The 15,496-nt window shown below is 39.2% G+C and overlaps 1 protein-coding gene across 1 annotated transcript; it reads left to right on the top strand.

Annotated features, from left to right (window-relative positions):
• The first annotated feature begins 7,165 nt into the window (after window positions 1–7,165).
• Window positions 7,166–7,951, top strand: LOC131224913 (uncharacterized). The gene has a single exon (XM_058220353.1). The coding sequence runs from the start codon at window positions 7,166–7,168 to the stop codon at window positions 7,949–7,951; it is 786 nt and encodes a 261-aa protein (XP_058076336.1).
• Window positions 7,952–15,496: the final 7,545 nt, after the last annotated feature.

The following is a 15,496-nucleotide window of genomic DNA, read 5'->3' as shown; positions in this document are numbered from 1 at the left end:
GTTAACTTTAGCTGTAATTCGCTCATATACTCAATTCAATTCGAGTATCAAGCAAAGTACTTCATCTAAAGAGGTGTTCTGTAGTTGCTCTCTATGTCCGACTGTAAGAATTTCATTTTCGTTTTATCTGTACTAAAGAGAAAAAGTCCCTTCGTACGGAAAGCGTATGTGAGACCCATTTTCAGAGGACGAACCGCACCCCCTGACTATCGCCTGATTATCTTAAGCAATGATAGGTGACTAATCTTATTTGAACTCGGTCATATGCGGTTGATTTCTGACATATATGCCTATCTTGGCACTTAAGGTTATAGCTGTTCGGTTTGAATTGAACACATTCAATTCTGGCACGCTTGCACTAATCATGTTACCAATTTTGAAATCAAACCACAACATAAGTTTGGCATGCCTGATGGGACCCTTGTCCTATATTATTTATTAGTGCGAGATTGCCCATCGACCAATCAGAAATATGAATAGAAGAAGCAATCGAATTACTGAGGCCGAATCCTCGACACAACTGCACCACCTTTGATTAATGACGTGCCGGTTCAAGCAGCCCCCAAATCATTGAATCTAAACAATAGTCCAACACTCAGTCCCATGAACTAGGAGGGGGCATTGACTTCTCGAACTACATTTCTTGAAGAGATAATGGTCACTCCAAGATGTGCAAATAAGTATTCAACACGTTCAAGAATATGAGAAATCTCAGGTAGAGTTGGTATATGCTCAGGTTGACCAATTTCGTGTTCAAACTGAGACTATGAACAAATGGATGACTAACTAAGCCGAGGCTATGTACCGATTGATGACCATCATCACTGAAAGGTCACATATGGCAACGTTGTATCATGTCGAAGGAAGTTCTATTGGTAACATTGTTCAGTCACCACTAATGCCTCCCCTACAACGGAGCTCACCTCCCGTCCTAATCCAGGATGGGTGGAACGTTCCACTACATGCCGAGGTCAGGGGACCAAAGCGGGAGGTTAGAAATTTTGTTTCTAAAGTTAGAAATTAGGGTATGACGGGAGGATAACCCTTTCATCATTTTTCAGAAATTCATTATTTCATGAGGGACATAATCGGATAAGTCTTGATCCTTCGCCCGTGGTTAAAACACAACGGATAGATCGTGACCAGATCATTCAAATGGTCCAAGAGGTTGCAAGCCAAGTCATTGGCCGTAATACCATCCCGATGTACTATAAGCCTTATCCCGAATGGATTGACCAATAACACCCATTGTCAAGGAACTATCGACCGGATTTTACCCTATTTACAAGTGGTCTTAGTCAATCGACCATTGAGAAGGTAAGTCAATTTACTATGCAGTTGCAACTATTTGGTCATTCATTGACAGTATCAGCCTTTACTTCATACCCCAACTTCCTACCAAATTCAGTCCATACCTGGTAAGAGATGAAGGAGAAGTTTCGTGCCCAATTCTTTTCTAAGGATAGGGAGATGACCATGGCCGATCTCGCATGTTTCCAACAATTGATAAGGGAATCTTATAAGAGTTACATTACCTAGTTTAAAAGAGTAAAAAGTCGGTGTAAGGTTGTTACGACTGAGGCTGAATTTGTGCAACTTGCGTAAGACGGCTTAGAATATAATCTTTGAAAGAAATACATTGGAATGGAGTTTGTGAATTTGTATGATTTAACTAAGAAAGTTTCGAGGCACGAGGAGCTTATCCAAGGAGCTAGGAAAAATAATTCATCAATCAAAACATATTATCATGAACCCAACTATAAGATTGCGATTGCCAAGGTAGTGGCAAAAAATCCACTCATTTACTTAGCTCTAGTCAAGTCGAAAATAACCGTGCCGACCACGCAAAAGGCTCAGAAGATATATACCTTTGATATCACCTAGGCTGGTGAGATATTCGAGATACTATTAGCAGAGAAGTTTATTAAAGTTCTCATTAATCACAAAATATCTTTGACCGATTAATTAAAAAAGGTTGAATATTGTAAATGGCATAGAACACATTCTCACTCTACTAACAACTGTGTTATGTTTAGGAACGTCATCCAGGATAACATTATCGTGGACTGTTGAAATTTCTGAAAAAATACAAAAAGTGAAATTAATAAATACTGACCCATTCCCACCTAATATGGATATTAACATATCTATAATGAATCTGTAGAGATTGGATCGATTGAGGAAGAGAGTTGATCTTGGTCCTGGTCATTACCACGACGTGCTGCAATGGCCGAGATTGGGACAATATTGGTCACAAACAATGACTGCAAGTTTCGCATAATAATCGAGAGTGATGAAAAACGGTGGTCAAGTCTCATCACTATGCAGCTGATGTGCCTAAATGGCCCAAGACGTGTTAGCTCCACCTCGGCTGGCAGGGCAGTTGGAACGTGCAACTCCAAAAAGGATTGACAGTAGAGACACTTATCGATCATAGAAAGCGTTCCCACCCCTTAACTGTCGGCCTCAGCAAAATCTTCTAGGTCAAATGATGGTCAAGCCTCCACCAACTTAAAAAGGAGTGTGGAAAAGGGTTATGCATCCCAAATTCTAGGCCACCCTTGAAGCTTGACTTGAACGTAGAAACGCTGTTAGTAGCAGCATTAAGCAACCATGGGAAGAGAATTGACATAAACTGAGAATGCATGTTGGTTAGGAACTATCCAGTCATGACCATTTTGGAGAGTTCCTCAATCGTAGGAACAAGTAACTATAAACAAGGTCGAAACAATTCTAAAACCCGTCGTGAACAGTTAAGTCACAGAAGACGGTACCTAATCTAATAGTACTATAAAATTGATCAATATTGGTAATCATGATGACTTATCCAATTATCTCAAGATGAGTGGTTTTCAGGGGATGATTTGCTGATTGCGAATTGCTCAATGAGATCTAGCATCACTCGAAAAGTTTGTTGTTTTGATAATACAATTTCACAGTAGTTTTGTACCTCTTTTAACTTTACCTATCATATTCAAATTAGTTTCCTAAGGCTAAGTGATGATCAATAAGGTTTACCTATAAGGCTAAAGATCATTTACAGGTTCAAGAAGTTTTTTTGGGTCAAGGGTTAGGGTCAGCAAGGTACCTCATTTATCTATTCTTTGCTCCTTGATGCGCATATCCTCTTGTCTCTATGGTCTTCAACATTCAAGGGCTCAATCGACTACTTGACACATGGACTCACGTGATTGACAAATAAGATGTACAAATCAGTACACTAACACTCATTGGTCCATGTCATCGCCGATAGGGGTGCACATAGAATTGATGGAATCGGTAAACCGGACCAGAACCGACCAAATCGCACGGTTTGATCCGGTTTTGAAGTGCACCGGTTCTGGTTCCAAAAATCAAAGAACTAGTTAGGTCGGTTCAGTTCTCGGTTTGGGGTTCCGTAGAACTGAATCGGACCGTAGAACTGAACCTTGGATTCGAACTTGGAACCAGACCCCTCAGTCAATAAATATTTAAATTTATTTTTTAAAAAATATAAAAAGCAAAAAAAGAAAAAAAGAAAAAAGAAGGGTCTAATCTTTCTTTATTCTCCCCCCTCTTTCATAGCTTCTCTTTGTCTCTCAGAAACCTTTTTTTTTTTTTTTTAAACACGCACACATACCCCCATCTCTCAAAAACCTTGCAATTGGATTAGATTATAAAAAAACCATGCAATTGGGCTGGATTATAAAAATAATACATTCAATTGGACTGGATTATAAAAAGCCTAGAACTGTAGAACTGAACTGGAACCGAACAAGTTTTTTACGGTCTAGTTCCGATTCGGTTCTAGGGTGCAAACGGTTCAGTTCCAGTTCTAGTTTTCCCATAATTGTTGGGTACGGTTCGGTTTTGGTTTCACCCCAAAACTAGACCGAACCAAACCGAACCATGTGCACCCCTAATCATCAATGACTCTAGCTAACAAGATACACAGGATTTCTCTCTCCCAAATAAATTGGGTGCTACACGACATAACTTTTAATGTGCATAGCTTGTTTGAGCCCCACAATGATTTGTGTTATAGATTCATACCAACTATCAATTTTAACATATCATTCTAGAATATGCGGAAGCGGGGATTGAACCCCTCTCGTTGAAACCTTCATAGGGTCCACTGTTAGATTTATTTGTCATTTAACCTCTAAGGTCACACAGGGAAAATACAAATTTCAGCTTGATCGGAGCCTTTTATGGCCCCAAGAAATTTTCAACATTAGGTGTCTTAGTGTGGCCTACTTTGAGCGTTGGATCTACCTAGTTTTCTGTCTCATTCCATTTAAAAATGGATGGACGGTGGATCTGATATGTACATCATAATGTGGCCCACAAAAGTTCTACATGTCAACACTTTCGGTTTTCTACTCTTTACCAAAAATGTGCTGCACCAATGGAGTAGAATAGGTGAGACCCCGACCTCACCCAAGACAGTGAGGCACTTACCATGGTGCTCACCTTGACGTGTGTATTCTGTATCCACCCGGTCCATTTGTTTTTCCATATAATTTTAGGGCATAGTAGAAAAAAAAGAAGCAGATCCAGTCATCGGGTAGATTATACTATAGGAAACAGTGGTGATTGACCATTAATACTACAAAAGTTTTGTATCAAGTCCATATTTGTTTTTACTCTTATCCAGGCTTATTTAAACTAATTAACAGATTGGATGGAAAATAAAACATACGGAAACATTAAGGAAACATTGAGGTGAGCCCTAAGAAGCTTTTAATAGTAGGATGTTCAATCAATCACCACTGTTTCCTGGAATATGGTACACCTGATAATTGGATCTTCTAAAATTTTGGTATCATAATCAGAAATGATCTAAAAAAACGGATGGGCGGAATGGATACAGAATACACAAATCAAGATGGGACCCGTGGGTGAGGCCAGTCTCACCTAATCCACTCCCCTGCACCACACCGCGACCAACAGAATTTCTTGGGGTGTGAAATTTATATTCATTCATTTTTTAAGATCATTCTAGAAAAGAAAAAACTCAAAAACAATACAAATTCAAAACTACCGTGGACCACGCCACTGAAGATAATAGGAATTGATGCTACCGATTGAAAACTTCTTAAGCCACAGAAGGCTTTGATCAAGCTGATATTTGTATTTTAACTTCATCCGGTATATGAGATCTTATGAACCGTAGAAAAGTTTCAACGGTAGTATTTTATTCAATCTCCATTGCTTTGTGTGGTGTGATCCACTTAGCTTTGGATTACCTCATTTTTGGGACCATACTCTATATTTATCACAAAAATCATGGACTTAAAAAAAGGTTCCATATATTACATGTATTGTATAGTCACAAATCTGTCTATTTGGAGAGAGAAATCTGGCGTATCTTGTTAGCCGAGTCATTGTAAATGACGAATGAGAAGCGAACGGCACCGACACGGATTTCCTGTTAAAGCCTTTGGCAGGAAGTTACCGCGACAGAGATGTATGTGGGGGCCACCATGATGTTTGTGAGAAATCCACCCTGTCCATCGGTTTTGTGAGCTAGTCGTAGGACATGCTACGGAAAATACGGTGGAACAAAATTTCAAGTAGACATGCTACGGAAAATACGGTGAAACAAAAATTCAAGTAGACTGTACGAAAGGAAACAGTGGAGATTCAGTGACCATCGTTGAAACATTTTCATGATCAGAAAAGTTTCGTATTATGCCAAAGTTTTTCATGTTTTCACTTCATCCCAGTTGGAATGACTTTATAAAGGGTTTAGATGGCATATAAACATAAGGGTGGGGCCAGGAAAGTTTCAATGGTAGGAAAATCTTTCCCTGAGTTTTACCACTCATATGGCCCACCTGAGTTTTATATCCACCATATTTTCGGTAATATGTCCTAAATTAAACTCGCAAAACGGATAGACGGGTGGATTTCACACAAACATCACGGTGGCCCCACCTACATCCCAAGAACGTTCCGGGATCGAAATCGGATTGCGTACTGAGTAACGCAGTAGCTATTATGGTACTGAGTAAACTAAGTTGGCCCCACCTTAAATGTATGTGGTCTATCCACGCCGTCCATCTGTTTTTCCATATAATTTAAAGGGTTGAGCCGAAAATTGAAGCATATCCAAAGATCAAGTGGATCATACCACAGGAAACAGTGAGGATAATGATTTCCACCGTTGAAACCTTGCTAGCCCCACATCGTTGTTTTTTTTGTCATCCAACCTGTTCATAAGATCATATAGATAGGGATAAGGGAAAAAAAAAAGATATAAGCTTGATCCAAAACTTTTGCGGCCTGAAGATTTTTTCAACGGTAGACGTTGAATTCAAATGTTTCCTGTGGTGTGGTTCATTTGAACATTTCGTGTGCTTCATTTTTGGGTTCAAGCCCTAAAATTATCTGGTACAATGGATGGACAGAGCGGATAAAATACATAAATCATGCTATACCTCAGAGTTTACTCGGAACGCTAAGCGTAGTGAGTTACTCACTACGCAATCCGCTTCCAGCTTTAAGAAATCGTAACTCAGTACGCTCTTACTGTACTGAGTAAACTCAGTTGGGCCCACTGTGAAAGTACATGGTTTATCCACACCGTTCATCCGTTTTCAAAGATTATTTTAGGAGTTGAACCAAAAATTGAAGCTTATCCAAATTTCAAGTGGACCATACCACAAGAAACAGTGTAAATAATGATTTCCACCGTTGAAACCTTGCTAGGCCCCACAGTGATGTTTTATTTGTCATAAAAACTTTTAATATGATAACAAAAAATATGGATGAAGAGTAAAAACAAATATAATCTTGATCCAAAACTTAGTGGCCCTCAAGAATTTTTCAACGGTAGAAATTCAATTCTCACTGTTTCCTGTGGTGTGGTCCATTTTAACCTTGTAATGCTTCGGATTTGATCTGAGACCATAAAATTATCTGGTAAAGTGGATGGACGGACTGGATAATATAAAAAAATCACGGTGGACCCCACAGAGTTTACTCAGCTGAGTTACTCCGTACGCGATCCGCTTCCTGGCTTTAGCAGGAAATCCACGTCCGAAAATTCTTGTGCCCCTTGACACAGACGATCCCACTCTCATCGTCTCACTCTCACTGCCCTCGTCTTGGTTTCTTTCCGTATTCGGTATAAATTTCTCTCTCCTCCTCTCTCTCGTTTTCTAGTATCAACTATTCCACCATGGAAGAATCCATACCGTTAGATCTAACAATCATATCAGCCAGCAAGATGGACGTCTATGCAGTCGCCTCTCTCAGCAGCAACCATCGCCGCAAACACAAAACACACATCCATATGTGCGGTAGCAGAAACCCAAACTGGAACTACCCCACAACAATCGACGTCCCCATCACAAACAACCATGGTATCATTCTCAGCTTCAAGCTCTTCTCCTCTTGCTTCTTCCACCCTGACCGTCTAATCGGTGAAGTCCTTGTCCCCATCAAAGACCTCCTCGACACCTTTCATTATGGAAGAGATCCCTCAGTCGTCGAGTTCGTGAGTTATCAAGTTAGAAAACCTTCTGGAAAACCCCAAGGCATCTTGAACTTCTCTTACAAGTTCAGAGGTGAGGTAGCTAAAGTCAACTGCTCTATTACGGCTCGCTACAACACAACAACTCTAAGCTTCCTGCCATTGCTTGGAGTTATTGCACCTTCGTTGAGAGGCACAACAAGTCAAAGCTTCCAGCCATTGCTTAGAGTTATTGCACCTCTGTTGAGAGGCACAATAACTCCAAGCGCCCCTATGATTGAGGCACATGAGTCTGTTACACCTCAATCAATGGGGGTAAATACAACATCTCTAAGTGCTCCACCAGCGCTTGGGATTATTGCATCTCCATCAAGAGGCACAACAATTCCAAGAGCTAAGGAACTTAGGGTTGCCCCACCACCGATGAGGCCTTGCCCATCAGCCCCGATGTACCCAGGACCAATGATAGGATATGTGGCAAGTCCTGATTAGGTCGTTCTTAATAATCATTCTCAATCATAGATTATAATATGAGCTTGGCCCACCTAGTCCAATGGGAATGATGTGTCTAGTGCAAGCAGATCCGGGCGGTTAAATCAGAGTTGTACTGCTGTCCATGGAAGAAAGTCTGTCTTATGATATTAAAACGAGATCATGTGAGTTTCTCGGGTTTTATTTTTTAAAATTTTAGTAGTTTTGTTTTAGAAGCTGAGTGTTATCTAAGGAGAATTAATGTTATAGTTTGTTTATGATTCTTTCGTGGAAGGAGTTTTGTTTTATTTGAAAGTTGAAACCTATTGAATACTAACTTCACATGCATTAGTTGTCTAATTTTTCTATTTTAGTTTCATGTCAACCTGTAAAGCTATTCCCACTGACATCCCCTGATCCATCGAAGTGGGTAGATCCCTGACTGTGGAGCCCACCGTGATGTATTTTCCTTACATCCATGCCCTCAATCCGTTTTGACATTTCATTTTAGATAATGTTCTAAAAAATGAAGCAGATTAATATGTAAGGTGGATCACAAAATAAGAAATAGTGATTATTGACCATAAAAAATTTCTTGGGGGCCACAAAAGTTTTGGATCAGGCTGATTTTTCTAAATACCTTCATTTAGGTTATTTGTGACCTTATCAACATATGTTGGATGGCAAATAAACATTACGGTGGCCCCAAAAAGTTTTTAATGGTGGGTCTTCAGTCACCATTGGTTTCTTTGGTGTGGCCCACTTAAGATTTGGATCTGCTTCATCTTTGGGTACATTCCTCAAGATGATCTGGAAAAATGGATAGATGGTGTGGATAAAACATATGTAATGGTGAGGCCCACAGAGCACTGTCCAATAGGGAATGTGCAATGTCAGCATCTGGGCCCAGATGACCTGTCAAAGGGGAGCAACATACATCATGGTGAGGCCCACGGAGCACTATCTAATAAAGAATGGGCAATGTTAGCATGTGGGCCCAGATGACCTATCAAAGTGGGGAGCAGATTAGACTAGGCCTGAGTAAATTACTGTGGGCCCATTAATGTATGTGTTGTATATCAATGTTGTCTATTAGTTTTTCAAGCTCATTTTAGTGCATGGTCCCAATAATGAAGCAGATCGAAGTCTTAAGTGATCCACATGGTAGGGATTGAATGTCCACTGTCAAAAACTTCTAAGGGCTACAGAAGCTTTAGATCAAGATGATAGTTGTGTTTTAAATTAACATTACAGTGGGCCTTAGGAAATTTTTAATGGTGGGTGTTCAATGGCCACTGTTTCCTGTAATGTGGTCCACTTGAGATTATTTTGCTTCATTTTTGGGGCCATTCCCTAAAATGAATTGGAAAAACTGATGGATATACAACCCATACATTAAGGTGGGTACTATGGTCAGGGCCTCATTCACTAATCTGTTACCATCAAAGTGAGTTCTGGATGAGAATCGATTACGATGTGGCCCAAACACGGACTTTGGCGAGGCTGTGACTGCAGGTCCCATTTAACATGTGTTGTATATCCATGCCGTCCATTCACTTTTGGCAGCTCATTTTAGTCCGTATGCTAAAAAATGAAGTAGTTTCAAATCTCAAGTGGACCACACCAAAGAAAACAGTGGTAATGGAATGTCCACCATTAAAACAATTGTGGGCCACAAAAGTTTTGGATCAATATAACATTTCTGTTTTCACTTCATCCATGTCTACGTAACCTTTCCAACAGGTTGGATGGCAAATAAACATTACGGTGGACCCCAGAGTTTTTAACGGTGGGCATTCAATTTCCACTGTTCTCATGGTGTGGTCCCCCTGAGATTGTGATCTTCTTCATTTTTGTGCTCGAACCCTAAAATGAGCTGGAAAAACAGATGGACGGCGTGAATATACAACACCTAATCGGCTCTCGTTTTGGATGGCCACCAATCAATGGTCCTGATGACCTATCATAGTGAGTTTCAGAAGATTTGCTTTTGGTGGTTTACACGTGATGGATGCAGATCCCTCATGCGCACAATGTCCGAGACGCAATTTGGCCTGCTGCAGGGACAAAATCACGCTAGGAGAATGATCCTGACCATCGAATTTGGTGATAGTAGATCCGACGGTCAAAATGGAAAAAGCTGAACAGTCCAAATTCAGCAAACATACTCCCATTAGGAGTTGATTTAGACAATCCATTTTCCTAGCCATTGATCAAATGGTTGATTGTCCGGACAATGCGATTTTTGTGGGATAAGAATAATCAAAGGTCAGCCTCAAATTATGGATGGTCAAACTTAGCAAAATCAATCTTTGTAGCCATTGATCAAATGATTAGTATTTGTACGGTCAAAGTAATTTTGAGAGACCAATCAACTAGAATCCTAGCCTCTTCTAGGAATGATATTATGTACACCAAACAGGAAAAATACTAATTCCAAAATGATGAGTTTATTATATACTCTGCCAAAGTATGATGCCTGATGTTCAACCCTTAGAAATGGGGGAGTGGATTAGGTGAGACCGCGGCGTCACCCAAGCCGTCCATCCTTTTTTCAAGATCATTCCAGTGCATGATCCCAAAAATGGTGAAGGAGATCCAATTATCATAGGAAACAGTGGTGATTGGACATTAATGGGCCACAAAAGTTTTGGATCATGCTGATATTTCTTTTTTCCCTTTTAAGCTTATGTGACCCTATCAATCGGATTGGATGGCAAATAAACAGCAAGGAAAAAGGTGCGCCCTAGGAAGTTTTTAAAAGTTGGGCGTTGAATCACCACTGTTTCCTAGAGAACGTTCCACCTGAGATTTTGATTTTGATTTTTTTTTTTTTTCCTGGATAATGCCTAAAATAATAAGGAAAAATGGATGGATGCCATCGATACAGAATACATCAAGGAGGGTCCCACGGTAAGGGCCACACCCTCTTAGGTGAGGCTGGGGTCTCACCTAATCGGCTCCGTATGGAGATGGAGACAGATTGCCAAAGGTTTTTAGAGGAAGTTAATGTGGTGGGAAGCTAGGTGGGGTCTATTATGATATTTGTGAGACATTAACCCTTCTATTCATTTTTCCATAGGTGGGGTCTATTATGATATTTGTGAGACATCAACTCTTCTATTCATTTTTTCAGCTCATTTTAAGACATGTGATGCAAAATAAGGTAGATCCAAAACTTACATGAGGTCATCCTAACCTGTTTTTAAAAAGGAAAGTGAAGGATAAGGTCCCAGGTGAGGGGACGCTGACCAAAACTGCTTTCAAGGCAGTGTACCTCCCCACGCTTGTTAGCCCACTGTATGCATGATATACCTATGCCATCCATCAGGTGGGCTCATCTGGGACCACCATGGTGTACGGATTTCATACCCATCGTCCATCAGGTGGGCCGGGCCACCCCAAAGATAGACAAATCCAAATCTCGAATGGACCACATTATAGGAAACACCGATGATTGGACGGTCACTATTAAAGACTTCCTGCCACCTACGTACTGTAATGTTTATTTCCATCCAAACTGTCCATCAGTGAAGCCCGCTGTGGACCCCACTTCGATGTGCGGTTGAGCCAAAAAAAAAAAAGTGTGGTAGATAAAAATCTCAAGCGGGCTAGGTCTCAGAAAATAGCGTTAACTTGAGCGAGCACCATCAAAATACCATCTGACCAGGTCGTGGGTCCCATCTTAGGACGTGTGGGATCCATCTTATCGTATATGTTATTTATCCATGCTATTCATTGGTGGACCCTGTCATGGTTCATGTACTTTACTGGCGCCGTTCATTGGTGCTGTCCTTCCAAATTACCGACTCCTTGAAAGACCGGGCCCAACTGGGCTATTTTGGGCCCATCTTGAGTGCATGTTGGGTCGAATGTTAGGCCCACTCGAGGACTCCAATGATGTGTTCACCACGGCCTTAGAGTAATGGGCTCGCTAGCCTTAAAGCCTGCGCTACATGGATATCGTGTGGGCCCATTGGTGATTGGGCCTCATTGGCAGTTGTGATAACCATGTGATGTGCATATGCCAGGTCACTTTTGACCTTGAGGATTTTTTTTTATATTTTATATTTTTATTTTTATTTAGTTTTTACAAGCACACACACCCCACACACTCACGCTAGGGGAATTTCACCACCTATGGGTACTCGAACCCTTGATCGGGAGTTGAAACTCCTGAAACTCCTTGAGGATGATCCGTGATTGAGCACTATAATAGACTGATTGTGATAATCAAATAGGCCACCCAATAAGCCATAAGTATGAGTCGTGGCGACCATGTACTGATTTGCGTTCATCTATGCTTTCTTATTTTTATTTAAAAAAATTTTACACACGCACGCACACCCCACACACTCACGCTGGTGGAATTTCACCACCTATGGGTACTCGAACCCTTGACCGGGAGTTGAAACTCCCGAGAGTCTACCACCCGAGCAAGAGTAAGGACATATGCTTATAATAACGGGACATGATGATGTTACAGCCTAATTCCCGAGAGGTTACGAACCTTTGTATATGGATTTAATGTAAATCATGGATGTATTGATACCCCTTGCATGTGATTGGTTACTACTTGATATACTATCACTACAAGAAATCCCACCTTTACCGATGAAAATTTTCATCGCTAAAAGCCAAATTTTCGTAGTTAAAACGTTTTAGAGACGAAAATTTTCATCTCTAAATTCATCGGCAAAAGACCAACGCAACAAGTTTTTATTGACGAAAAATTTGAATCGTCGGCAAAGGCAAACTTTTTAGCGATGAATTTTTTCGTCGCTAAAAAGTCTTTTACCAACGAATTGTTTCGTCGCTAAAAACTTATACCGACGAAAATTTATTCATAAGTAAAAATATTTACACAACTTTTAGCGACGAATAATTTCGTCGCTAAAAAATAAATGCTAAACTTTTAGCGACGATAGTTGTCGTCGCTAAAAATAATTACAAAACTTTTAGCAATGAATATTTTTGTCGCTAAAAAATAAATGTTAAACTTTTAGCGACGATAGTTGTCGTCGCTAAAAATAATTACAAAACTTTTAACGATGAATATTTTCGTCGGTAAAAAATAAATTTTGAACTTTTAGCAACAAAAGTTTTGGTTGCTAAAAATAATTACAAAACTTTTAACGAAGAATATTTTCGTCGGTAAAAAATAAATTTTGAACTTTTAGCGACGAAAGTTTTCATCACTAAAAATTATTACAATACTTTTAGCGACGAAAATTTTCGTTGTTAAAAAATAAATGTTAAACTTTTAGCAATGATAGTTGTCGTCGCTAAAAATAATTACAAAACTTTTCGCGACGAACATTTTCGTCACTAAAAAATATGTAACAAACTTTTACCGATGAAAAATTTCGTAGGCAAAAATATTTACAAAAGTTTTACCTACGAAACTTTTCGTAGGTAAAAGTCTTTTTATATATATATATATATATATTTCATCATATTCATCTTGATATACACCTGTTATATAATATATTTCATCATATTCACATTCGCATCCATCTAAACCCAAACTACGTAAATCCATCAAAACATAAACTACATTCATCCAAATACAAATAATCTTATCCACATCACATTCATTCACGCATAAATATATATAATACAAAAAATTACAAAGATGAAGGCAGAGGTGGTGGGGCATCGCTGGGTAAGCGTGCAGCGAGAGCCTGAAACATCTCCATCATCCGTCACTCATGCTCCACCCGCATCTCCTCCATCCTCCTTTCCTACTCCTCCCTTTGCCTCACCAGCTCCTCCCTCTGCCTTTCTAGCTGCTCTCTGATGTCATGGACGATAACCCGTAGCTGCTGAACCTCTCTCTCTCTTCGATATCAGCTCGGCGTACAATGCTCTTGCCAATGATGAAGGATCGGGTTATAGGTTTAGGTTTAGGTTAGGTTATAAGTTTATAGGTTAAGGTTATAAGTTCATATAACCTTAACTTGTAAGTGTAGGTTATAGGTTAAGGTTTAGATTATATGTTAAGGTTTATGTTTAAGTTTAGGTTATAAGTTTTGGGATTTGAGAATAAGTTTAGGTTAAGGTTATAAGTTTAGGTTTAGGAAATAGGGTTTGGGTTCGGGTCGGGTTTGGGTTTGGGTTTTCAAGTTTAGGTTTAGGTTTAGGTTAAGGAGTTGAGATTAGGATTAGGTACATGTTTAGGTTTAGGGATTTGAGAAAACATTAAGGTTTAGGTTTAGGAAATCGGGTTCGGGTTCGAGATCGGGTTTACGTTTGGGTTTTAGGTTTAGGTTTAGGTTATAGGTTTAGGTTATAGGTTATAAGTGTAGGTTTAGGTTTAGGTTTTAGGTTATAAGTTTAGGTTTTGGGATTTGAGAATAGGTTTAGGTTATAAGTATAGGTTTAGGTTTAGGTTTTATGTTTAGGTTAAGGTTATAGGTTTAGGTTTAGGTTATAAGTGTAGGTTATAGGTTTAGGTTTAGGTTAGGTTATAGTTTAAGGTTTAGGGAATTGAGTTTAGGTTATAAGTTAAGGTTATAGGTTTAGGTTATAGGTTTAGGTTTAGGTTTAGGATAAGGTTTAGGTTATAGGTTTTGGGATTTGAGAATAGGTTTAGGTTAAGGTTATAATTTTAGGTTTAGGAAATCAGGTTCGGGTTTGGGATCGAGTTTAGGTTTGGATTTTCAAGTTTAAGTCTAGGTTTAGGTTAGGGAATTGAGATTAGGATTAAGTGTAGGTTTAGGTTTAGAGATTGGAGAATACGTTAAGGTTTAGGTTTAGAAATTGGGTTTGGGTTCGAGATCGGGTTTACGTTTGGGTTTTAGGTTTAGGTTTAGGCTATAGGTTTAGGTTATAGGTTATAAGTGTAGGTTTAGGTTTAGGTTATAGGTTATAGGTTTAGGTTAAGGTTTAGGTTTAAGTTATAGGTTTTGGGATTTGAGAATAGGTTTAGGTTATAAGTATTTGTTTAGGTTATAAGAATAGGTTTAGGTTATAAGTATAGGTTTAGGTTTAGGTTTTATGTTTAGGTTAAGGTTATAGGTTTAGGTTTAGGTTATAAGTGTAGGTTATAGGTTTAGGTTTAGGTTAGGTTATAGGTTAAGGTTTAGGGAATTGAGTTTAGGTTATAGGTTAAGGTTTAGGTTATAGGTTAAGGTTTAGATTTAGGATAAGGTTTAGGTTATAGGTTAAGGTTTAGATTTAGGATAAGGTTTAGGTTTAGGTTTTGGGATTTGAGAATAGGTTTAGCTTAAGGTTATAAGTTTAGGTTTAGAAAATTGGGTTTGGGTTCGGGATCGGGTTTAGGTTTGGGTTTTCAAGTTTAAGTTTAGGTTTAGGTTAGGGAGTTGAGATTAGGATTAGGTGTAGGTTTAGGTTTAGGGATTTGAGAATACATTTAGGTTTTAGGTTTAGGTTAGGGAGTTGAGATTAGGATTAGGTGTAGGTTTAGGTTTAGGGATTTGAGAATAAGTTAAGGTTTAGGTTTAGAAATCGGGTTTGGGTTCGAGATCGGGTTTACGTTTGGGTTTTAGGTTTAGGTTTAGGCTATGGGTTTAGGTTATAGGTTAAAAGTGTAGGTTTAGGTTT

This window comes from Magnolia sinica, chromosome 14 (assembly GCF_029962835.1).
Source record: "Magnolia sinica isolate HGM2019 chromosome 14, MsV1, whole genome shotgun sequence".
NCBI lineage: Eukaryota > Viridiplantae > Streptophyta > Magnoliopsida > Magnoliales > Magnoliaceae > Magnolia > Magnolia sinica.
This window is presented reverse-complemented; position numbering and strand designations above follow the sequence as displayed.